The sequence below is a fragment of the Macrobrachium rosenbergii genome, chromosome 53 (assembly GCF_040412425.1).
Source record: "Macrobrachium rosenbergii isolate ZJJX-2024 chromosome 53, ASM4041242v1, whole genome shotgun sequence".
Lineage (NCBI taxonomy): Eukaryota > Metazoa > Arthropoda > Malacostraca > Decapoda > Palaemonidae > Macrobrachium > Macrobrachium rosenbergii.
In genome coordinates, this window is record NC_089793.1 from 2,061,741 (window position 1) to 2,086,682 (window position 24,942).

A 24,942-nucleotide genomic window follows, 5' to 3' on the forward strand; every position below is an offset into this window, starting at 1 on the left:
TGCACATTACCTTAAAAAAATTTATTGGAAACAATTTGCAATACTATGTTCCAACCCTATCTTGTAAAATCTCAAATAAAAATAATTTGTATATAGCATCACTATATTGTAATATGTGAAAGGCTTGTGAAATTCAAACTTACAACAAATACAATAAAACCTATTTCATAAAATCCTTTTAGCAAAAATAATTTATGGTTGGCAATAATGTTAAAACTTTCAATAAGATTTTGACATTTACAGTATTTGCTTCGTATGGAAATTCATTCATCATTACCTTTATTCACTATAAAAATATTAACCCAATTGGAGGTAGACTTTTAAGGTTTTATTGTATCGACAAAATCAAAATAATTTATACAGCACAGGTTTTTTTATATAACACTTTAGCACTACATCTATTATATTTACATTATGAATAGAAGAGTTCCAATGGAAATGTGACAAAGGATTGCAAAGTAAATCTCTGATAACAATAATCAAGATATCATCTTCAACACTAATTTAGTTTGCACAGCAAACAAATAAATCTGTTAGTATATTTTATATACAACAAAATTGTACTTAAACTGGAAGTTCACATGTGGTGACTACATGTCTTTGGACAAGTCTTTCCACTGCTATGGCATCTGTTTACAAAAATGCATCTACCTTTGGATTATTAAATTAAAATGAAGGGTATAAAAATATCTTGGATCTCTGAAAGTCTAACTTCATGAAGTCACGAGACATTAACAGGTCGAAAACTTCCGTAGCCATACAAAGGCTATTGTGTCAGGATACTGAAGAGAACTATAATCTAATCTTTGTATCTTAACCAATTCATGTGTCTTTTTCTCAAAGACAATTAATAATGTAAAGTTCTGAGGCACAACAATTAACATAGCACCAATCTGACTTCTCCCTGTCATGTCATCATACTTCCTTGAGTAAATAGTTTAAGAATCTTATTGACACAAAATTCATTACTTCTGTATTAAAAACATAAAATGAGATATGAGGGAACACTGAAAATTCACTGCCCCTAGCTTTTTTCTTTCTTACGAACACTTCTTTTACAACTGTACTTTGTCATGATATCAACAATCTTACCTTTGTGATCAAACAATTTATGCATCTGTGATCTTGCCTCCATCATCTGATCTTTGATAATTTTTGATCTCTGAATATTTGCTTTTACTAACTCTGATAGTCTATTGACATCTTTCTCAAAATCCTGAAACAGATCAGAAAAAATCAAGTTAATAAAAATAATACGAGGAACCTGCACTGACCTAACGAAGACTTGCATGAATTATCTAATAAGAAATGGTATTTAAAATAATTAAAAAGCTTTACTTATACTTACCTTGTAAGGTTTTCGTGGATGAGTACGTTTCTCTAGCGATGTAAGCAGCATATGGAAACGTTCAACTACTTCTCCCTCCAAGTCTACCAAATCGTCTACTTGACCAGATAAATGAACCACCTGTTAAGCAAGAGTACTATTGTAATAACTGGGAGATCAACTTTACAAATATAATTTTGATCAATACTTTAATCAAGATCACATTTGCAGCACATCAAATGGTCTTTCTTAAAAATTTCTACTGGACCTTCCAAAACAGACCCTAAAAGAAAAATTAAAACATCTTAGGTTAGCTGTGGTCTCTCCAGGGAATTTTTGGTTAGATTCAGCAAGTTTACTTGATTGTGAGATATGTTAAAAGGGATACAATGCACAATGAAACTAAAAATTCCTGACTACAAAGAGCACAACGAACATACTTTCAGTCTTTACTCCATATTTACTTCTTTCAGTTTTTACTCTATATCTTGTTATAACTTCACCTGGTTGCTAATTAAAAATCTCAAAAGGAAAATTTATTTAGAAATCTAAACTTTTAGGAAGAGGAACTCTAAATTGTGTTTCCACAAATGTTAAAACAATAAAATATGAAAAAGTTTACTACATGTCAAAGACAAGGGCAATTACTAAATAACAATTGTTAAATATATACATTTACTGACACTGTACAACTAGCTTACCTTCCAACCATTAACCCGCTGTAAGGCCATTTTTTGATTTGCTATTTCATTGACAGTCATTCTCTTTTCGTCCTTGGGTTTAACATCAGTATGGCGGATAAAATGATTATGACGTGGTTTCCAAGTTTGTCGGAAACTATTCAATAAGGACATGGATGGACGATTCGTAATAACGACAGTGGTGCTCACAGCATTGTTTCCATTGCCACAGCTGCCAATACTACTCCCTCCACCACCAGGTTCTGACCATCCTTCACCTTCTTCATCAGTCCCTTCCACGTCTGGAAAAATTAAAATCTCCTTAGCAATTGTTTTAACAAGAATACTAAAAACGAATAAATTTAAACCTGTCGTAACATACTTGGCTAACTGAATTACTACTGTATGGGTTTATTTGACTCTAATGCATTCTACACTTGAAATACCCCCAGAATTTACAAGAAAATATTTTTCTCTACAAAAATTTAGATCTTACTCATTCAAAATTTTTCTGGACATGACGGCTGGATATACCGAAGATGACTAATTTTTTTTTACCAAACATATACAACATTATCCTGTGAATTGGCATTAGGTCAAACCACTAAGAAAGTACCTCAATCCAGTTTCAAACATAACTGTTCTTTTTACTGAATATTCCATTTACAAAGGTACAGTTATCTACATGCTGCACAAATAATTTATGCTAACTAACTTGAGAACATTATCCTAGGTCAAGAATGACTGAACCTGTTCCAGTTCAATAAAAGTTATTTCATTATATGAAAGCAAACAGCCTTAAGGGATGACAAGCAACCATACCATGATGATCTTCTGCCATGTCCCTCTTGAATTTTTTTACAGTGTGATGGTCCATGTCATCTTCACTTGAACGAGCCTCCTGGAGTTCATTACCCATTCTGAAATGTTTGGGAAGAATGTCACTAAAATCAGAATTAAAAGTTGTTTGAATGAACAATGCACACTACACTCAAAGTGTTTTTCAGTCACCACACTTCCTTGTTTACATAACTGTAGCACTTATACTTACAACTGTTGTTTTCTTGGTTTCTTTCTTGGTGAAAGGCCATCAGGCAGGACCTGTCCTGATCCTAATGAACCAGTCCCTGTTAGATGCGGTTGTGGAACTGTAAGGGTTGTGGGAAGAGAATTGGCTCCATCTACTGCAGACACAGTAACTGGAGGTCTTGGTAAAACAATTGTCGCATCTTCTGGTGGCTCCTGTTTCAGGTTTGGTGGCGTGTGAACACCACCCCCACCCCCACCCCCAGGAGGATTGTTGCTGCTTCCATCCATTTCTTCAATTTGCAACCCTGATAAGGATGAGTCTTAAGAGCACAAGAACGATAACAGTTAGTCCAAATAAAGACAACACAAATTAAAACCAAATTACCTTACCACAGAAAAAGACAGCTCATATTATTTAACAGCTAAAGCAAATGAAGAACCAAGATGAAAATGCTTGAGGAACAGTTAGTGCAAGCACAGCAACCAGAATATAATAACCCATATTAATGTGAATAGTTACCATTCCTTTCAAACATTTAAATAATTTCAACTGCTCTCTGCAAATCAAAGTTATTCTTCATGTACCTTACCTTAATTTTGATTATTGAAATACTGCAGGCTCTTTTCCTATATTACAAGAACCTATATTAACTGAGCAATGGTTACTCATACCTCATCTCATCCAAAAGAGGTAATACTTTAAAATTTAAAAAACAAAAATCTTTAGAACCACTTCTGTAACCAAATTCTGCTCCTTCAATGCCAGGAGTATTTTGCATCAAATATGTTTATCTGGTCAAATTGCATTTACTATAGTGTAACAATGTTTTTGAAACATTAAATTTACTAACTACCACAATTTTTAAGATCTCAAGACTAAAATTTCAAACAAAATCACATCTCCCAATTTTATTTCATACATGCTTTCCAATAATAGTTCATTAAGACTACATTTTTGGATAAAGCCCCTTTTTAAAAGGGTCAGCTCTGAAAAGTATTAAGAGTGTACAATATAATAGTCTTTTCTGTGCACGGACAAAAGTACTGTACTACTTTTCCATCTCTTCACTTCACAAATAAGAAATTACAGAGGGTTTTAGATGAATTTTGAAATTTACCATTCATCAACCAATTAGTTATTTTTCACAATGTACTACAAATCATATATGATTAGTTAACTATTCTAATAACAGTACAAGATTATGTATCCTGAGGAGTAAAATTAAAATCTACATTCAAATTCTGAATATATCTCAAAACTAGTGCTAATTTTTTTTTTTTTTTTTCATAAAGAAAATGTTGGAGACTGAAAGGTTATCTTAGAAGGTGCATGTAAGATTTGTTAGTTGAAGTTAAGAAATTTTTTTAAAAATTAGTTATTAATGTTGTCCCCTTTACGCACTATACACAGATACCAGTTCACACAGGACATCCAACACATTTCCAGGAGTTACACAAGTGTGACAACTTGTTATAGACAAGTAATACAAATTATATATAAAAAAGGCTCTAAATATGCAACACTGAAACATGCAAAATTAAAAATTTGCTACCAACACAACCAAAGCTGTTGGGAGGTAAATAGTACAGTATTTACAATCACCAAGAAAATAAAAACCATGTACTGAGGAAAGAAACTACTGGGTAACTGATATCTTGAAACAAGGAGTAAAATAAGGAAAGGTATTTTCCTAACCAAAGTCCTACATCAAGTGTCTTGAATGGAAACATTTTACCTTACAAAAAATAAATAAATAAATAAAAAGGTAAAATTCTTAAGCCTCACAACTAATGGAAGTTGATTTGGTCAAGCTACACTGACCATTTACAAGCAACCACAAAAAAAAAAAAAAAAAAATCCTTAAATATTTCCAAAGTAGTGTCAGATCCAAACCTGGCTAAGGCTTTAAAAATATTCATTTAGCTTGTTAGTCCAAACCGAGATAGTCAGATGCATCGACAACATGGGTCTTCAAATATGCTCTGGGGACTTGAGATCATCATCCAATGAAAACGTTGACCAACAAAATTCCTTCTGAGCTTATAAGACATGACCTTGGGTTCTTTTATGCTTTGTGAATTTAAAGATCCCCCTTAAAGATTCTTGGATAATGCAGTTCTCACAGTTTGGCAGGTGCATTTTATTTTATTTTTTCTTTATTTACTGCACAGAGGGCTTGTACACACCTACCCAATTAGTATGTCAATTTTTACAAATGAAGTAGACATGTCTAAAATCTGATGAAAATGCATCAACTACTCCTATAGTCACATAAAAAGGCAAAAACACATGAAAATTCCTCATCATATTAGGCAGAGAGAAAATATTATATAACTAATGAAACTAAACCAAAGAATCATAACGGAAAGTTTGGGAATTTAAGCAATTCAATAGCTTAACCCTAAAAAAAAAACCTGTTACATGGTTTTCATTTCCAATGTATAATTTTGAACATATTAAGCAAACAAGCATTAGCTAAGCTGCAAAAGCACTTTTAGGAATAAAATTAATATTTAAACATATTCAACGGCTAAAGAAACGACAATTCAGTTTTCTGAGGAGGTTGGGTAATGAAAGCTGATACACAAGCAACCAAATTACTACTCACCAACTACTGGTATATATTGATAACTTTTGTAAATAAACTTATATTGCTCCACAGCTTTAAAGAAGATAATGAACTGTCTCATACTGATGACTTGCTGTGATAATCTCTTCCCCTTCTTCCAATTCCATCTCTTCTCTTCCAATGTTTCCATTTCCGTATCATAGTGACCCCTTCAATGACTAGCTATACAAACAAGCTTCAATTCTGATACGGAATGAAGCTTTTAAGTGGAATTTATCTGCTTCTTTGTTCACTTTTTGTGATAATTCGCATCCTGAAATTTACTATGACTTCCGATATTTTGATCTCATCTGTAACTTCAACTGCTCTACCAAGCCCTTTTTTTATAAGATACAAAGTAAAAAATCCAGTGATTCATATCTCTTACACTACATCTAAAGAGCATTATAAGCCTGCTGTGCAAGACTTCTTGGAAAAGTAGCTTGTGGGGAGCAATGCACTTCTGTTATTTTTAATTTACTTTTGTCATATTTTAAAAAACGATGTTAAATGTAAAGCAAGACACTACTGTGAATATACACAAATAACAGTGCAAATGTTAAGGAAGGAAGGAAGGAATAAAAAATCTTGGTCCAAATCTAAGGAAGGAATATAAAATCTAAGCCAATTCAGGAAGGAAGGAAGGAATATGAAATCTTGGCTAAAGGTCAAGTACTGGAAAGGAAATTGAGAGTAAAAGGTTTGAAAGGTGTAACAGGAGGAAAACCTCACAGTTGCACTATAAAACACCTGTTAGAAGGGTGGAAAGAAACATGGAGGAGAGAGTATGAACAGAGGTACGAATGCAAATGTTAAGCATGCCAATGTGTAATATCATCTGTACGCATCATCATGCAAAGTTTGGACGAATTTAAATCGTTTACGGATACAAAATGTTTCAGCATCAAGTTTGTTAAAATATGGCTTAACTGTTGGCAAGAAAACTATTTTAATGATCTACTGTGAATACATCCATAAACAAAATATTACCCATAACTTTTTCCTCTTAATCATTTTAACAAGAACAAATTTCCTAAACTTAACCCACAACTTAAAAATTGTATACATCTCAAGATTCATATACACAGGGATTCCTCTGGATCCAAGTAGTCCTGTATTATTTACTGGCTTCCTAGATAACAAAATGGCACAACTTCCTAACCTTATCTAATTACAGTACTACTCTTTTCTGCCAAGTACTTTGCTTCCCTTCACTGTGGTCCTATATCACTTAGCTATCTACCTTCTCTAACTTTATCTTGCTCAATTTTCATTTCTCCTTTACAAAGAAATCTTTCAGGCAAACCCTCAAGTCTACTATGAGGTCTTCAACTACACTGCAAAAATACATTCCTTTTCCCAACAAATTTTTATGTCCCTAATAACAGTGTTTAAATATATTACCTGGTGATGAATTGGCTGATATGGTGGTCGAACCTGATGACGCATTGCCATTCCCTCTAGAATCTGGACGTTTCGGAGATGGTGGAGATGGCATCGGCAGTGAGAGGGTTGAAGTCAAGTTTTGACAGCTTTCAATGGTGTTCTGTAATATAAAAGATATCAAGACTGTAATTAAAGTTGCTTAAATCACACTATTAGCTGATAGAACCAACAAACTTCTGACTTACAATGTTGAAAGTTGTTGGCTAAACAGTCAGGAAAATTAAAAGACAATTTGAAGTAAGAAAAGCATATTTTCCTTGAGAACCCATTATTTGTAAGATGCTTTACAACAAGAATCCATCTTAAAGTCTTCACACACCTTATATAAAATTTACAAAGGATTACAATATCAATTTAACAAGATTCAAAAGTACCAAGAATGTACACAAGTTCAAATACTTTGTAAGGGTTAGTGCAGTGGATGTATGAAAATCCCCTATTTTGCAAGGTTAATAAGAATATACCAAAAGATCACTGGAAGTATAATCATTTTCAACTTACCCATCGTTATCTGGTCTCTTGCGGAGAATTGATGGTCTTGGCGATGCATTGGGTTTAGCTGAAGGGGCAGGTATCGTACCTTGAGATGGAGGACATTCTCCACCTTGAACTGAACCGCTAACTCCTCCTCCAACAGCAGCATTTGCGGCACTGGGTGCCACTCTTAATGGCGCTCCTTGTACACTTGTTGGGACGTACTGGAAAAAACAACTTCCATAACTAACGCTGTACAGAATACAGTACTGTACATGTAAAATAACCCATAGAAATAACTACTAAATATCAACTTAAGAGAGGTTAACAACCATACCTATAACCATTTGCTGCAAAACAACAACTAACTTACACCCAAAACTATGTCATGTCATACATATAAAGATTAAACCCTCATGTCATACATATAAAGATTAAACCCCAAACATTATATCACTGAAAAAGCAAAAGATGTCATCTTACCTGATATGCATTTTGGCTTTGTTCATAATAAAACTGCGGACCAATACTGTACTGAGACATAGTAGTAACAACTCTTTCTCCTTGAGTAACAGGAACCCCACTTGTCACGGTCACTGCGGAGCCTAGATAATTAGAAAAATGAATTATTTCAAATACTACCACTATCATGACGTGGACTTCAATATTCTTTTTAACCGCATCAACTTATAGTTTAACCATTTATATAAAAACTTTGCTGACAAAATGATGATAATGCCTTGTACTATCTACAAGTAACACCCACTTGGAAATAAACTAAGGACTCATATCACACCTGCAAATTCATTAGTCCTACTTCTTTGAATGTAGCCGTGTTTACTGCAGTGTATCAAAGGCTTTACACAGGCATCATGTGTGTTTGCATTTACTACTGTACTTTAAAGTCAAACCCTAGAGCACTTTCAGCATCTAAGAGGGAGTTGATTTGGTTGGACAGTACGACAGACCCAGAAAATAAATAAAACAGAGTACAAGGGGAAGAAATTTATGTTGGAATGAAGTACATTAACTTAAAAGCTAAAAAGTGGATGCAGCTAAGCTTTACTGATGGGATACTTATATGTTACATACCAGCAATACAGCAATCTCTTTCCACTTCATCAAAACTGTTGCTGTACTTTCAGTACCTCACACACAAGCCCATTTGCTGTCAATGCAACAATATTGTTCTGACCCCTCCAAGCCCTGATTTTCCACCATATCGTCATTTTTATCCTCCCTCTCTTCCCAGGTGACTCTTCTTAAACACTTCAGGCACTGAATATTTCTTCCTCTACTTACAGTTTACAACCCTGAGCATCTGAGATTTCCCATACAGGAGATCACTATAAAAGCTTGCTACCTAGAGCAAATACCATAGATCACCCTACACTTCCATTTACAGCCAATTTAAAACCATAAATGTATGCACAGAGAGAGAGAGAGAGAGAGAGAGAGAGAGAGAGAGAGAGAGAGAGAGAGAGAGAGAGAGAGAGAGAGAGAGAGATATATATATATCCAATTTACATGATTAAACTCATACCTGGATGGGCCCGCTGCAAGAAAACACTTGTGTGGGCAGGCTGTGGTTCTACTGCTTGTCCGGGAGACTGTGCTCGAACTTGGCCATGGGACACTCTGGGCGAAGCTGCTACTGATACAGGACCTTGACTTTGGCTGGACGCTTGCTGTGGCATTACTTTGGCCACAGGAATAGTGGGTCCTCCCATAACCCTACCTACATTACTACCACCAACATTACCTCCTGTTGTAAGGATATACACTTATCTCAGTCTACTTATAAGAACAAATGGTATGCAGTATTGAATACTACAAAATGTATATACGGTGGGTCCCCGATGGATCGCGGATCAGCACACGCAGCTGCTTCTGTGGAACTTATCTCCAAATATATAATGGCAATTCAATAATTCACGAATTTTTTCGCAGCGCATCATTCATTAATTACTGTATTTTCATTTTAATTTAATGACTAAATACATTTTTTATGATACAAAAATTATTTACTAACTTTCAAATATTAATATTAATGTGAACAGAAAAAATGTCAAAATGCTAAATAAAAATCCTGCAAATTCACAAAAACAGCTTATCAATATTCATCAACACCTCAGTTCAACCCTCTCTCTCAGTATACATATCCTTTAATGAACAAACAGCAAAATATCAATGTGTTATATCACTTACTGAATCCATTTATACTGTATTATATTGATGTATTATCATCGTAATATGTATAAAAAAAGAAAACATTGTCCCAACATTTGTATATAATTGTTTTTATTGTATGTACATGTTGCCATATTTTTTCTTTCTCTTATTTACTGAACCATACTTCATTACAAGTTTAGTCAACTCTATGATTATCACACATTATAACAGTAAACAATAGAATATTTTATCACTGTTGACGTTTCATTTCTAATCACCGTAAAAATATTTCAGATTTGAATTTTATACCTAAGCAACACAATGTTATACTGTACTCTTATCCCCAGCCTGTCAAATCAAGTCTTGTCCCCAGCTAATGTGCTGAGACTTCATTTGTAAACACCCACTCTCTCACACTCTCTCTCAATGAAATATGAATTACTGTATCATAAACTTTTATGTGAAAAATTAAAAATAATAATTCCATTAATACGTCCGTTTCTTTTAGCACCTAAAAATTACTTTCCTAATTCTTTGGTAGCAGGTTCAATTAGCCGATTCTCAGAACATAAAAATAACATATGTCACGACAATCACATATGTCACGACAATCAATTTTTGTTATACATATTACGATGATACCAGATCAATATAATACTGTACCAGTACGAATGGATTCTTTACGTGAAATAACATTTTATCGATATTTTGCTGTTTTCACATTATTATTTGAAAATTAGTATATCATTGTAACAAGTACATACACAAGAGAATATTTTATCACTGTTGATTGCATTTAATTAGTATTCTTTTCCCATGTACAGTTAAATATTTCCCAGCATTTAACCCTATCCAAAAAAAAAATGGGACAGCTTCAATACTCTATGACAAAAATGCATGTGTTTGAAATGTAGGGGGACTTGAGTTTAGTTTTCACACATAGCTGTAAGCCAATTATTTATGAGGGTGATGTGACTTTGAAACTAGATTACAGGGTTTTAGGATGATCGTTTAAGGTATACTTGGTGTTTGAACTATTAAAATAGGCAGTTATAAGCATGTTTAGAAGGGTGTTCCAACTTACCGCTTAACATGGCTGGCTGTGGTCCCTAATCCCTGCGATTACCGGGGACCCAGTGCAAAGGCACATTTCTCAAATAAGCAATTCTAAAGAACAATACAATGCACAGTACCTACTTTAAGCATTAAAAAAAAAAAAGGATTAAAAAGGACACATAAACCATACCAGGTCTGTGCTGAACACTTGCTGCTTGAGGATGATGCACAGTGTGAACACTGACTTGCGCCTTCTGTGTAGGAACGCTGGCTAAACCAGATATTTGAGTTAATGCTAATGGTGGCCCTTGTGCTGGCTGTGTTATGACCTTGGGCCCATCAGGAAAGGCCAAAGTCTGTGTTTGTACTCCAGCCTTAGTGTTGTGATGGGGTGCAACTGGCGTTCGAACTGAAAGAAAATCTAAATCAGTCTCCGTCTTAACTCCATCTGTATTTCAGAATTTTGGCAAATATATGGGGCATTTTTCACTTACCTATTGGGGTTTTGAGAGGAACATGGTGCTCCTGAGGTGCTCGCTGCATTGTGGGGTGTGGTAAAATGGTGCCAGTAGTTCCCGAAGGAGTTGTCATGGCTAATGCACCAATATTAGTGACAGCCTGTGAAGTCACCTGAAATATAATATATCAATGTAAAAGTTTTTATGTTTGAAAACTAAAAGTTTGATACAATAAAACTTTGTTTCAATGCTCATCTTGAATAAATTTTATGAAATACCACTAACTCTTAAAAAGTTTAAGCACAATGATTTTGTTTCCAGTTAGTTACTCATATTTTGATATCAATATTTTACAAAATCCAAATAAGTGAGACATTAATACAGAAATCTTACCTTATGTGAAAGCACCAAAACACATACAGAAATAAATGCAGTATTTTATCTTACAATAAATGAGCTAACAAGTGCTTAGTCATATATGCTTACATGAAAAAAAAAAAAAAAAAAAAAACTGAAAAACTATTGAAAAATTATTTAATGTACAAATGAAGAAGATATATAAAGCAAAAAAGGCACCATTCTAAATCTTGGGTTACCAGGTAAATATGGGGTACAAAATTTTTTAACAAGCACAGACAAATTTAACTCTGCCTGTTAGTTCCCATAAACCAAACTGTATCTTTCCCTGTGATATACCAACAACTCAAGAACATTATTGGCACTGAAAACCAACTACGATACTTAGTAACCTCACTTCTGTACGCTTTATTGTATCTAACATACCTGTGATGACGATGTATCACTTGGTACAACAGGAGCTGTAGTGATTCGGACAGCAATAGTGGAAGATGCTTGACCTCTGATGGCACCTTGCGCATTAACTCCTGGTCCTGCCACTGTAGTAACCATAGAACTGCCCTGACTATACAAAGTCCCAGTAGATCCTGCCGTCACACCCGGCCCAGTTGGGACTCCCCGAGTCACACTTCCAATGACACCTGTCATGTTTCCACTGTATTTCTGTAAGTAAAACAATAATCTGTGGTTCTCAAATGACAAAAATATGAACAGCTAACAATGTTTAATAGGCAACTACCTAAAAGCCATACATTAACATCAATAATTATGCTGTTGAGAGAAAATTTCAACGTTTATATATTTTCTGTCTGTATATTATTCAACTTCTCTTTAATGTACACTAACACTAAACTTAACAGGTGCTCTGGGGTCTGGCCTTTCTGATATGTAACAAAGTCCATTAAGTAGCAAAGATCCTATATTACAGCCTGCACTAGATACCTTACAGTTAGCAGCAATTCCAGAGCTCTTAACATAAACTAAACTTTACCTTACTCTAACAGGTTGCATAGGAAAAAAATAATTGGAACATGGTAGATAAGTACAGAAGTCTGCTAAACTGGCGTGTAACTTTTCATATATGGACATTTCAATCTCTAGAGGATGGCTTAGCAAAATAATGACCTTCGGGACATGTTCCAAAAGAAATTGTGCTTATAATGAATACTATTCTTTATAATGAATACTATTCTTTATAAGTTCTTCCAATATATTTGGCTTAATACCAAACTCCATAGATCATCTACAAACCTGAGGCTGGACTATCGGCTGAGTTATGTGCACGGCTTTGGAACTTGAAGAGACTCTTGGAGAGTCACCAGAAACCATTCCTCCTCTCATTGTGGTTGGGACTTGTCCCCGTACTGAGCCACCAGCCATGTTTCCAGATCGTACACCAGGATGGTAAGTTGTAATTGAACCCCCAGGCTGACCAGCACGCTGCACAGGTCCAGATCCTCTTGGTACACCTATACTGTAAGCAAAACCATGAGTTTTCAGTAAATGTTTAAGAATCCCAAAAGTTAAACTTATATGACCTGACTCAAATAATGACAACCATATCTATTTATGCACGATATCTGACTAGAAATGAAATGCCTGAAAGTCAGAAAACTTAAATCTTCACATGCGATGACTGGGAGATATGTAAAAGTCAGCCCAGTTATGACAATGGCTCTATGAAAGCTGTCAACATGAAAGAAATTCTATACACTAAATGCAAATCATGGTATAAGAGACAATCGGATCTGCCAAACATTAATGGCGGGGGAAGGGTTTCAATGAAATGTAGTAGTTTCGATAAAGGGATGAAGGATAAACATATTGTCACCATTTCCACATGCCAAATCAAAAAGTTACCATTTAGAGAACAGTCCAGGAAAAAAAAAAAAAAAAAAGACAGCAACCTCAACACTGTTAGGCTACTGGCAAATAACAGTTCCTACATATCAAACATGAGCAAAAATCTGAGATGTATAAATCCTGTAAGCCTCAACTCAGCAGACATAGTCTCTTACAAAAGAAAAACAAAAACAAGAAATTTTAGTTTAACTACAAAATGTGGAGATTTGTGGATAGATCACATAAATAATAAAGAGCAGATGTGGTGTGCAAAATACCAAAAGTCACGATATAGGGGACAGCCAAACCACTGGGTCTGCTGAGAATTCAGGCAGAAACTGGAAGGGAAGACGGGTTTGTTCTTAATTGCATCCAGTCTAATACAACCTCAAGTTTTAAAAATTTCCTCACGGGACTTTAAGACTTGTAATTTACTGTTAGGCTAAAATCAGGGCAAATAAAACAGTTTACAATACGTTCTTCTGATTGTGCTAGATACATACAACAACTTACACAAAAAATACAAGCGGAAATCTCTGAGGCGTTCAAGTTAAAAACTATCAGCTGATAACTTGAGGGAGAAAGGAGGAAGACTTGATTTTTTTTCACTCAAAAACCAACTACAAAAGACATGAAATTTGCAAAGGCCAATGACTATCACAAGCACTTTTAGAGATGGCGTTACTTCCAATTTTATCAGATAAACGAATTAAAAGTTAAATCTTTTAAGAGATGACAGTTATGATGAATATTACAAGGAATCACCTCTTGGACTGCTCTCTTAACAGTTTCTAACAACAAAAGCCCCTCCACTTTTCTCACAAAATCACCAAACCGGTAAATCCTCCTAAGCTCTTGAAAAAAGCAATAGTTATCCCTACAAAGGCAAACCCCTGGTTAGAAACTATGAGGACGACCAAAACATCCTCCCATCATAATTAGCATCTTCAATAAGCAAGAGTAAAATTAAGAGCCAAATAGTGAATAATCATACAACTGCTGTAATTAACTGTGCTGGCGACAGGAAAAGCCTACATATACACAACACTGAATTTTTAAGTTTTTACTTTTAGCACATTCAAAAGCACAAACCCATACGAATTTGTCAAAAAATTCTGACCAACAAGACCTAGAAACGTGCCTGAAGGAAAAGGATGCTATTCCCGAACATGAACTCACCAGCCATAGTACCTAGCCACAAAAGGATTGTCGACTCTTGTGGGTTTGTGGGTCTCAAAATTTGTCTAAGGAAAATCAACTTTGTCTGCTTCAAGATGTTTTGCTTTTACTGCTAACTATAAATTTATTTTTCATGGTATAAAGCAGAATACCTATAGTTGCTGTTTATGCTGAAAAATGATAAACAAAAGTATAGCCAAATTACATGCATAAGTCGGCTAGATATTTTTTATGGATGGTATTATCGTAAGCTCATAGGGTTAAAATCTCAAAAGATACTTCTAAAACATGAATTCACGTTTTCCAATGAAAACTCCACAACCTACATTAACAGCAATAACTGAAGCCACATTAAAATCCCAATTACCTCAAACTTGTTGCAGGAACTCCTGGATGCATGGCAGGCCCAGATACCTTCCCTGTATGTGCAGGGGTTGGAGCACCACGACCCCACCCACTATTGCTTGACACTGGGGCAACACGCTGGCTTACAACACTGCCACGCCTACAACAAATATCAACAGGGAACTTATGAGACTCTTGGGAATCAGGGAAACTCTTTATTTAATCTAGTTACAAACAAATCTTTCAGTTGAAAATGGCTCTCATATATTCAACGGAAAATACAGCGAATACAGTAATACTTACGGTCCTGTACCAGTTGATGGCTGTCCGACTGGTTGTCCAGTTGTCCGCATTATAGGCGTTGCAACAACCTGGGACCTTGGAGCAGCCATATTTGCAACAGCTGCTGCTCCTCTGGGGATATGGTAAGAAGTAAGGTGGGCTGGAGATGATGAAGTAACAGCAACATTGGAGGCGCCTGACCCTGGAGGATGGGACACTGTTCTAACTGAAGGGCCAGTACCACCACCAGTTCCAGAGGAAGCTAAATTGAGAGCTGCTGGATTGGCAGAAGTGCGGGATACTAATGTGACAGTTTGTCCACCTACACCCATGCTTTCAGTACGGCAAACTGTAAATGGGGATTCTAGTTACAAATTTCAACCTAGATCATCTTCAGCAAATCATTCATGTGTACTGCTAAGTCTAGCCTTAACCATACCATAGGGACCAAACATGAACATAAAAGGGAATGTCATCTGAAACCTTTGGACATACACGGCATTACAATAAAACATGTACATAGAATGAGGAAAGGAGTAGGGGATACTCAAAACAAAATCTAAATGCAAACAACCACCTCACATCAGTTCTGACTTTCTTTAGCTCGTGATCTTAAGAATATATACTGCAAGCTTAACATTTTGCTTCACCTTTGAATAATCTAGAAATATATAGGCAAAGATAAATTCCTTTCTATTTAACATCAATAACCTGGTTGGGAAAGAGTAAAAATATGAACTAATTTTCTAAAATATTTGATTTCTAAACAAATAACTGATTACCAATACCATTACGATATTCCATGCTATATCAACATGTTCATACCAAAGTCTGCTTTGGCACTGTGAAATGTATATAACAACTATAGGTGAACAGACTGCTAAGGACTTGAGGGTTACTAAATTCAAACCGGAGGAAAAATTCCATTAACACAACCACACCAAAGTAGAAACATTTCTTGACCATTATTTCATCATGCCTTTCTTCAAATATGTACCAAAGTTATCTAAAAGATGACAGCAACAGATTACTAGAAAAGCCAAAATAACATCCAAAAGTGAATTCCAACTAAGAAACCCCATACTTTACCAAATTTAAAAGGCTTACATCAATTAAAGTGCAATGAAATTCTCAAGTTGTAAAAATTAGGAAAGGGCAGAGAATTGCATACCACCACCTATCCAAGTCTTCAGGCTCAATAATCTAACATTCTAGTTCTAATGACAATTTACTGATACAGATGGGGTATCAGCTATTATTAAAATAAAGTTTCTTGAAAATTCAGCTTTTCTGAAAATCATAGGAGACATAGCATTTATTTGCAACAACCATAAAATTCATCTTGTACATGGGAAGGGAATGGTGGGGCAGAAGTATCTACAGGATGACTCAAATTATTCACCATACTTTGAAGCTGCACTTACCCCCTGTGTACTACTGAAGTGATGAGCAAAAAATTATACTCTATTTGAAGCAAAAAATGCCAAACCTTAATGAAATTCCTTCAAATTAGAAAGGTCAGTTCCTTTACAGAATCAGGTTACTGCCATATCCCTCTAATATACTTCAATAACATGGCACTGAAATGTAAAACAGGGACTGAAATATGAAACAAAGTAATGCATGGCACCTGAAGAGTGAGCTACAAACTAGATCATCAACTGGCAAGTTTTACATGGGTAAAAACCTCTTGCAAACTGTATCTTTATACACCATTTACTTTGCGAAGAAATAGGAATAATGGTTGAAAAGAATTCCCTTTCTCAATGTAGTGAAGTTCTCACATTATTGTTAGCCACAATGTCTGCAAGAAACTTATGAATTAAAAGTTGCATTTTCTGAATACATACCAGACTTAGCTGTTACAACATGTGAAGGTGTCCCACTTGTCGTCAGGATCTGAGCGACTCCAGTATTGTAATGGACTAGCGTTGCCCCTCCACTCTTCATGACTCCGCTCTGCATAAAACAAAGGAGACCCATTATGGTTAATTAATGAAAATCTCAAAACAAATTGAAATGATAAATCCATCTCTGAGGAAATATGCTACTGTGCATAAAAAGTTTTGAACAATACTGTACACTTCATGACCACTTTCAACTGCCACCACAGTTAAAACCATAATATATATTTCATAGCAAAATACATTATTGTACTGCATATCAGTATGTCACAATGGCATTATGTTTTGAAACTAATTCTATGCTAACGACTGAACAGGAAGAAACATAATTACTAAAAAGTGGTTTAACCATAACATCAAGTAAAATCTGAAGACACCCAAGGCTCTTCAAAACTGATTATTTCTATAACGAAGCAAAAACTGATGATTACGAAACCCTGGAGAAATTTGACAGGACAAAATGAGACAGCAAGGAAGATATGAAAGTACAGAGACAGCAATGTGTCTATTCCAATGTAAATAACATGAGAATGTGTATCATGTATATCCTTCCCAACTAGCCTTCACTATCACTACACCTCTCTCGGATTACTTGAACATCAAAAAAGCACATACCTTAGATAATGATCAAACGTGGATTATGACAACCAAAAAATAAAAATGTTATTTATTCCATACACAAAATACAATGTTCGGTTAAGTGGCTTCAAATAAGAGAAACAGCTAAAATTTTAGCGTCAATAACATCAAAATTTGCACAAAATTAGAGAGAGAGAGAGAGAGAGAGATAGAGAGAGGGAGGGAGGGGGGCAGTAGTTGCTGCACAAGATGGCTTTGGTTTGTTCAAACATAAAGCTTTGTGGAAATTTCACTACCTACACAGACTAATAGCAAGAAATGTTACTAGTGTCTCTTGCTGGTAAACTTATCAAAAATGTTCTTCCACATATATAATACAGTACTCCACACCTAAGAGGAGGAGGTTAGAATTTACAGTGTTACTAGTGTCTACAGAACCTAACAATCACTTTTGTAATACATGCAGTCCCCGGTTAACATCAGGCGTTCTGTTCCAGGCCGAACACCACTATCCGAAAACCGGCGATAATAGCACTAATGACCTGCTGAACGGCGCCACTAACCGAGATCGGCGCCGAAAATCCAGGTAACGTCGCTAGACAAGCGCCATAAATCCAGGTCACCATTAACCGATGCCACTGGTAAGCGGGGACTGCCTGTACCTTCAAAAGGAATGCACTGAAATCAGAAAATATCAGTACAATTCAGAAGCAATCACAGCTGCTCTTCCTTCACTGTGGAAAGAGAAATTGGAGAAGTTCCTAGGGACACCTTGAAGCTCAACATGGGTGTTGGCTAGACAGTGATTGACACCAACTCAGAGATTTTTCAACTCTACTTGTTTCCTAAAACTTCCCCCATTTCCTGTGGACTAACTTTTTCTTGCTACAATTTTCAGATATTTTTTAGAAATTCAACTCAGTAGCTTGGATTAACCCACTCATAATACTGTACAAAAATGCTCTTTCTAAACTCCGTAACCATTAACAGTACCAACGGTAGGCCACCAATGGTACACTGAATGCATGCCAACCAAGACAGTGGAAATTGTGAAAGTACGAACACTGCAGGGATTGGAACAAGGAGCAACAAATAATCACCATTTTTTGTCCTCCGAAACCATTCCGTCTCTCCCCTCACCCTCTCAACTCAAAAGGTTATCAAAACCCTGAACTCTAAACAATTTCCGCCAACACATGACAATGAACAATAACCCAGCATAAAAAAAAGATACAAAGGTGGATAAAATATCACCAGCTGGAGAAAGGATCGATGAAAGTTGGGTCTTTTAAATTTTTAGGAACATTTATAAGCAACACAGGTTCAAGTTTAGACTTAACAATTCCAAACCATCCACAACTTGACGCCTAATCAGTTTTCCAGCCTCATTTACAAAGGTAACCATCAATACAACAAAACGAGCTAAATGGAGAAATTGAAACTGCTACCGTGGGAAATGGCTCTCCATCTGTCCCAAAGTAAAAGCTGTACGGCCGTTCTACTTACGCCTTCCATAGGTCTGGATGGAGTCTTCTGGGCCAAATCCATAGGCTGGTTACTGTGATCTCCGGGTACAGTGCCAGAGCCTCCTAAAGTGTTACCACTGGATGCTGTAGCCAGCCCTCCTCTCCCTGTCATCATGATACAGCCTGATGATATAACAGTGTATAATTTCTGAATTAATACAACAAATATAATCACCAGAATATTTTACAGAAAATTCGTGAGAAAGTAAAGTAATTAAAAAGCATACTTGACTATCTCTACATGAGTAATACTAAAAAATATTATAGCTAAGACAAGCAACAGTGTTTTAGCACTTTTTAAGCTATAACTACAGGAAAGCATCTGCTAAAGTTATTTGGTAAATTACCTTCAAAATTACAGCTTATGAGCCGAGATACAGTGGTAGGTGATGTCGCTACTAAATAAAAAAATTTATTTTACTTTAGAAGATAAAGTTTCCTATACAACTAATAACAGGGAGCTTCCTACCGTTCACAGGTAAGTAAAACATACGTCTAACTACTTAGGAATTCTCCCTAATTAACTCTTCAGAAACCTAGGGCACTTCACTGATGAATTACAATATACATACAGGGTGTACATGATATACATCTTTTACATACAAGAGTACATCTGTGTGACTACTGTAGGGTATTCTACTCTTTCAGGATAATGTGTGTGAATGCTTTAAAACTTTGCTTAACTGTACTATTTATAACTGTCAACAACTACATGATGAAATAAGGGGAAACAACACTCTGCTGTAAATAGGGCATGTAGTATATAGATAACGCACGAGTTTTCATTCTCTCGGCAAATAAACACTACATTTATACACAAAGGCATCATTTCTGCAAGTCACCATCGAGAGTTTTCATGCACAAGTTTCTACCAAAATCCCCCTACTCGATGTGAGCCTGGAAATTCCTTTAAGTATTCATCCGGTTAATTTCACATCAATTACTGTTGGGACCTAATTCACCTACTAGACACAGTACCCACTATCTTCCAAACACCTCATTAGTAATATAAATATGAACTCCCTAAAGCTCACTAGTCATGATTCCTTCAAAATCTCTCCTTTCTTACTGAAGGTGCATGTTTCCATTGCAAAACGGCAGTACAGTGCAAGGCTCAGCACTACATATCTACCACTGAAAAACTTTTACTTACAAACCTTTCCACCACCAGGCTGCCGCTAATGTTTGTTATACTACCCTCTCAATATTAGCTTCAAAGGTCAGAATGCCGACAACAAAACAAATGTTCTAAATCCTCCACCACAATATGTTCCTCCTCATCCCTCTCTTTACCAATAAGCTCCCAGCCACTTCCAAAGCTGTAGTCCGTGCTTCTGCCTACAGGGAACTTGCCCGACCCATAATAATAAGGCATGGAAGATTGAGGTCTAAATCGAAGACATTAAGACCTTGGTAATTACACTGGCACTTATCAAGTGAATGGTAAACAATTACCCTACACAAATAATAATAGGCTGGCTATGCCCAGCATATTACTGGACACTCACTGGCTGGATTCACCAATACTGACCCCGAATAATTATTCGCAATAGGCTACAAGCCAAAATTTCACTAATCAAGGAAACATGGGTTACTGACACAGCCTAGTGCAAAAAAAAAAAAAAAAAAAAATTCAGTCTTAACTTAAGAGATGAGGAGGAGGATGCCACATAAGGACAGCCCAGCAGTATTATGCATTTACAACTTCCAGTAATGGAACCAATATTTTCTTGCTCATTTTTAACTTATCACCTAATACTATACATGGTTGTAATTGACTTGTATGCTATGATTAATAATCAAAAAATAAAATATAAGATACTTTTAAAACTTATACTTAAAAAGAATATTTTTGGAAAGAAAGCATTTTTTTCAAAAAGCCACTTTTTAGTTTTGGAATGCTTTGTGCAGTATTTTCTGAGAATTTCAAATTTTTTCAAGCAATCCTGCTCATAGCTATTCAAGAAACACCTATAAAAAGTACAAAAAATATGCAACAATTGGATTAATTGATGAATGGGTGTAGGCTATATGTGTGTGTGTATGTTAACTATCCCTATGCACACTAACTTTTTAAAACCAATCTTACTGTAAGTCACTATCATTTGTAATTAATATCTATCTACGATATCACTGTTTTGACAAAATGAGCATCATCATCCAAAACCACTATCTCCAAATTTCACAAAATAAACAAAGATTTATAAAATCTTGACCACTGCTCAACTTCATAATGCAAAAGCCTCTGGTCCCGCCCCAGGCTGGTTAGAAGGTTTACAATTTTGCTATTTTATACCTTCTAAGAAAATCCCTTACATCTTTTATGTTCAATAGTGAGCTGAATGGCTGGCGAGACTGTTGACGTCACTCAAACAGAGATAAGGGGAGGGACTAAGTTTACCACGATATTTGAATATAAAGCGTCGATAATATCGAACACATCCTTACGCAGCATATAAAGCGTCGATTTTAGCTACGTGCCACACCTTTTGGGTTAATAAAGGTAATGGACTAAAATAAATAGACTTGCATTTCTCTTTACACCTATATTATACAGTCCATAATTATATGAGGTAGTCTGGCCCATCAGCACCGCAGACTTACTCGTCTTAACAAGTTTCCTGCATAGGCTACGTTTAACTTTAGACTTCCAAAATTACTGTCACTAGGCCTGCTATCCTATCTCCCCAATGAGAATAATAATCTTATAATTGTATCCTACACAAGCTAGCATGACCCACGTTAACGCTTTTACAAAAAAAAACCACTTTCACTTTCACAGCCCAATTCCAACAGCCCTTCGGATAAAGCACCCAGACGTCACGTTCGACCGAACTTTAGCTAGTCTGGGAACGTGTCCTTCGGCCTAAAAGAATTTCTGCCAACGGGGACAGGAGAGATCTCCAATTTCACACTGGTAAAATGTAAATTCAAAATATGCTGCTCGCAGTAACATTTCAGAGCTTGAAAGTTCTGGTTGGCTTAATGCTATTATCGAGGTTTGGTAATAAGTTACCAGTGACCTAAATCTGACCAGAGCAGCCTATCAGACATTGTGCTCAGGCATTATTTACTTCAAACAGCTTTTGCTCTGGGTAAGTACACCCAAGACTTATTATGGCTAAAGTATAGTTGGTATGGGTCCTAAAAGGCCATTTTCGGACATAACCGAAGGGGAATGACGTTATGCTGAGCTTATAATACAGGAGGCCTAAAGAAGTCTGGCTTTCTCGACACAGCCTCGTCTACCTGATTAAAGCAAAGAACAGGGCATTTTGATGGATTCCTTTCGGGGGGGTATTTCACCCCAAAGGCCTCATTTATCCAAACAACGGCCCTCTAAGACAACGGCCACGTCCAGCCCGGACTAAACACGTCGGGAACTCCTGCTCCAACATCCCTAAATGGCCTCCCCCTCCCCCTTTACTTTTCTCGTCCCGTTCCCAATTTGCCAGCCAAAGATTCGGGTTCCTTTTCTCCCTCGAGTCTTTCTCGCCACGTTTTCAAACCCGGGTCTGTCGATAAATGGGTTCCCAGCTGCCGGTTATGAATGTGTCTGAGGGAGAGAGAGAGAGAGAGGGGGATACGTGATAGGATACGAAGGTGTGTTTGTGTAAAATGTCAAATTCGGTTGTGTGGATCGACTTTATTTCGGTCGAGTGGGTTATTATCGACCTTCGACCGAGGCCCTGAGCTCGCGGGTGTGAAATGCACGAAGGAGAGACGTCCAGGAGCGACGAGGAATCCATGGGGCATTCACACATCAGAGACACGTCGAGGAAAATCGAAACTATTTTTCGGGAGTCTCCAACATTCAAATTGTGCTCAAGTGCCCTCCCTACCTCTAACTCTACGGTTATTCAGGGGCAAACTGACGTCAAAATGGAGGCCTCGTGGCCGCGGTTACATACCCTTGGTCTTGCTGGATCGTACACGAGTGCAGAAGATCAATAAGAGAAAAACATCACGTAAATATTTACTTAATACCTCACTCGGTCGCCCACTCCCACTCACTCGCGTAATTCCGCCAGACGCTCAACTCAGCTGGCTATTCGACGCATGCGCAGTCGTCTTACGATTTTGCGATTGCGTGCAGTGAAATTTAATATATTTCCGTGCCTTATTTGAATTTACTGTTAATCTTACGTTATAATTATTATTTATATGTTATTTATAAACTTTATTTATCGAATTTATCCATAAAAAGTCGTCTTACAATTTTGCGATTGCATGCTGCAAAATTAAATATATTTCCGTTATTTGACTTTATTTATGCTATGAAATTTAATATATTTATCTAAATCATTTGAATTTCCTGTTATTTTTTCATAATTATTAATTAGGTTTAGTTTACGATTTTGGATATAAAAATTATTATCTATGACAGTCGTCTTAAAATTTTGCGATTGTGTGCAATGAAATTAAATATATTTCCGTTGATTATTTCACTGTACTGCTAATTCTACGCTCTAGTTATTATTTAGATTTATTTAATGACCGTATATATGTAATTTGTCCATAAACTCATATTTATGCCACTTCAATATCGTCACACATTTTTTAAAGGTTGTACGTATATCTATCTTATCGGCAATGATAGCGACGAATAACACATCCTGAGTTGATTTCAACCTTCAATCCCAATACAATTCAACACGACGCTAAAATGGATTAAATTACCGCACTCAAAGCTACTTGCAGTTAAAATTGGCGAGGTTAATTTGGTTCTACCTGCAAGATATTTGTTTATCCTAGACGCCATTCTTAAATTTTAGTTACTGCACGGCCTCAACAGATGGCAGCACACGGACCAAAACATCAAAAGCAGGATCGTCGGAATATAGATCGACTGGCGCGAAAGTTTAAACTAATCTTGCAAAGGTGCAATTAAATTTTTTGTCATTACTCATAACAACGGAAAAAAGATTAAATTGCACCATATAAGAGTAACTGGAAAGGTTCGACGGAGATAACTACTCAGAGAATTATAAATTCGATTTGAATTTACCTGAAAATAATGAAAAATCCAGTGTATGTCTTATGACATTTCTAAGATAAATTTTCAGAGATCATTTGTTTCTAAACAACAGTCATTACAGTGTACACTTTAACATATTTTTACTCATACTTATTGGTCCAGTGACAAACAATGTCATTATTTCCTAGCACTCTACAAACGAAGACGAAATTAATTAGAATGGATGATGGGTTAACATTGAATTGATGATGAGTCTACAGTCAATTGCATGCTATTTGTTCTGTTTCCAATTCCAGTTCATTTTTTCAACTTTTTACTACTCAATCTAGCCTAATCCGATGAAAACTGGAGACCATTGAAAACTCTTGTTTGATGGCTAAAACTGTAATATGTTGATTTTGCAATTACTGGTAAGTGATTGAAACTTTCTTCAAGGAAAACTACCTTATCTTGTATTTTCCCTGAATTTCCCGTGTTGAAATGCCTAGTAAATATTATCTATATTATAAATTAGCTTACTGAGACTATATCCTAAAGATCAGGCGTGGACTAGCTTATTACTTAGGGCCCTGAGGCTACTTCCAGGTCATGTGGCCTTTTTTTAACAGACACGTACACATTTATATTTTGTTTTAGTACATGTTTCGATATGAACAGTAGTAGTTGGTGTTATGTTTCGGCAGGTTCTGCGTTTATATT

General features: G+C 36.0%; 1 protein-coding gene across 1 annotated transcript; it reads right to left on the minus strand.

The window, feature by feature from the left end:
* On the minus strand, nucleotides 1-24,045 carry Sap130 (Sin3A-associated protein 130). The gene is given in 19 exon segments (XM_067096468.1): nucleotides 1-1,216; nucleotides 1,349-1,468; nucleotides 2,029-2,309; nucleotides 2,830-2,927; nucleotides 3,059-3,356; nucleotides 7,050-7,175; nucleotides 7,178-7,191; nucleotides 7,593-7,789; nucleotides 8,049-8,170; nucleotides 9,109-9,330; nucleotides 10,984-11,202; nucleotides 11,288-11,423; nucleotides 12,035-12,271; nucleotides 12,860-13,082; nucleotides 14,997-15,134; nucleotides 15,278-15,605; nucleotides 17,107-17,215; nucleotides 19,246-19,388; nucleotides 23,997-24,045. Coding segments are annotated over 19 exon segments (3,234 nt in total). The 5' UTR covers nucleotides 24,028-24,045; the 3' UTR covers nucleotides 1-1,024.
* Nucleotides 24,046-24,942: the final 897 nt, after the last annotated feature.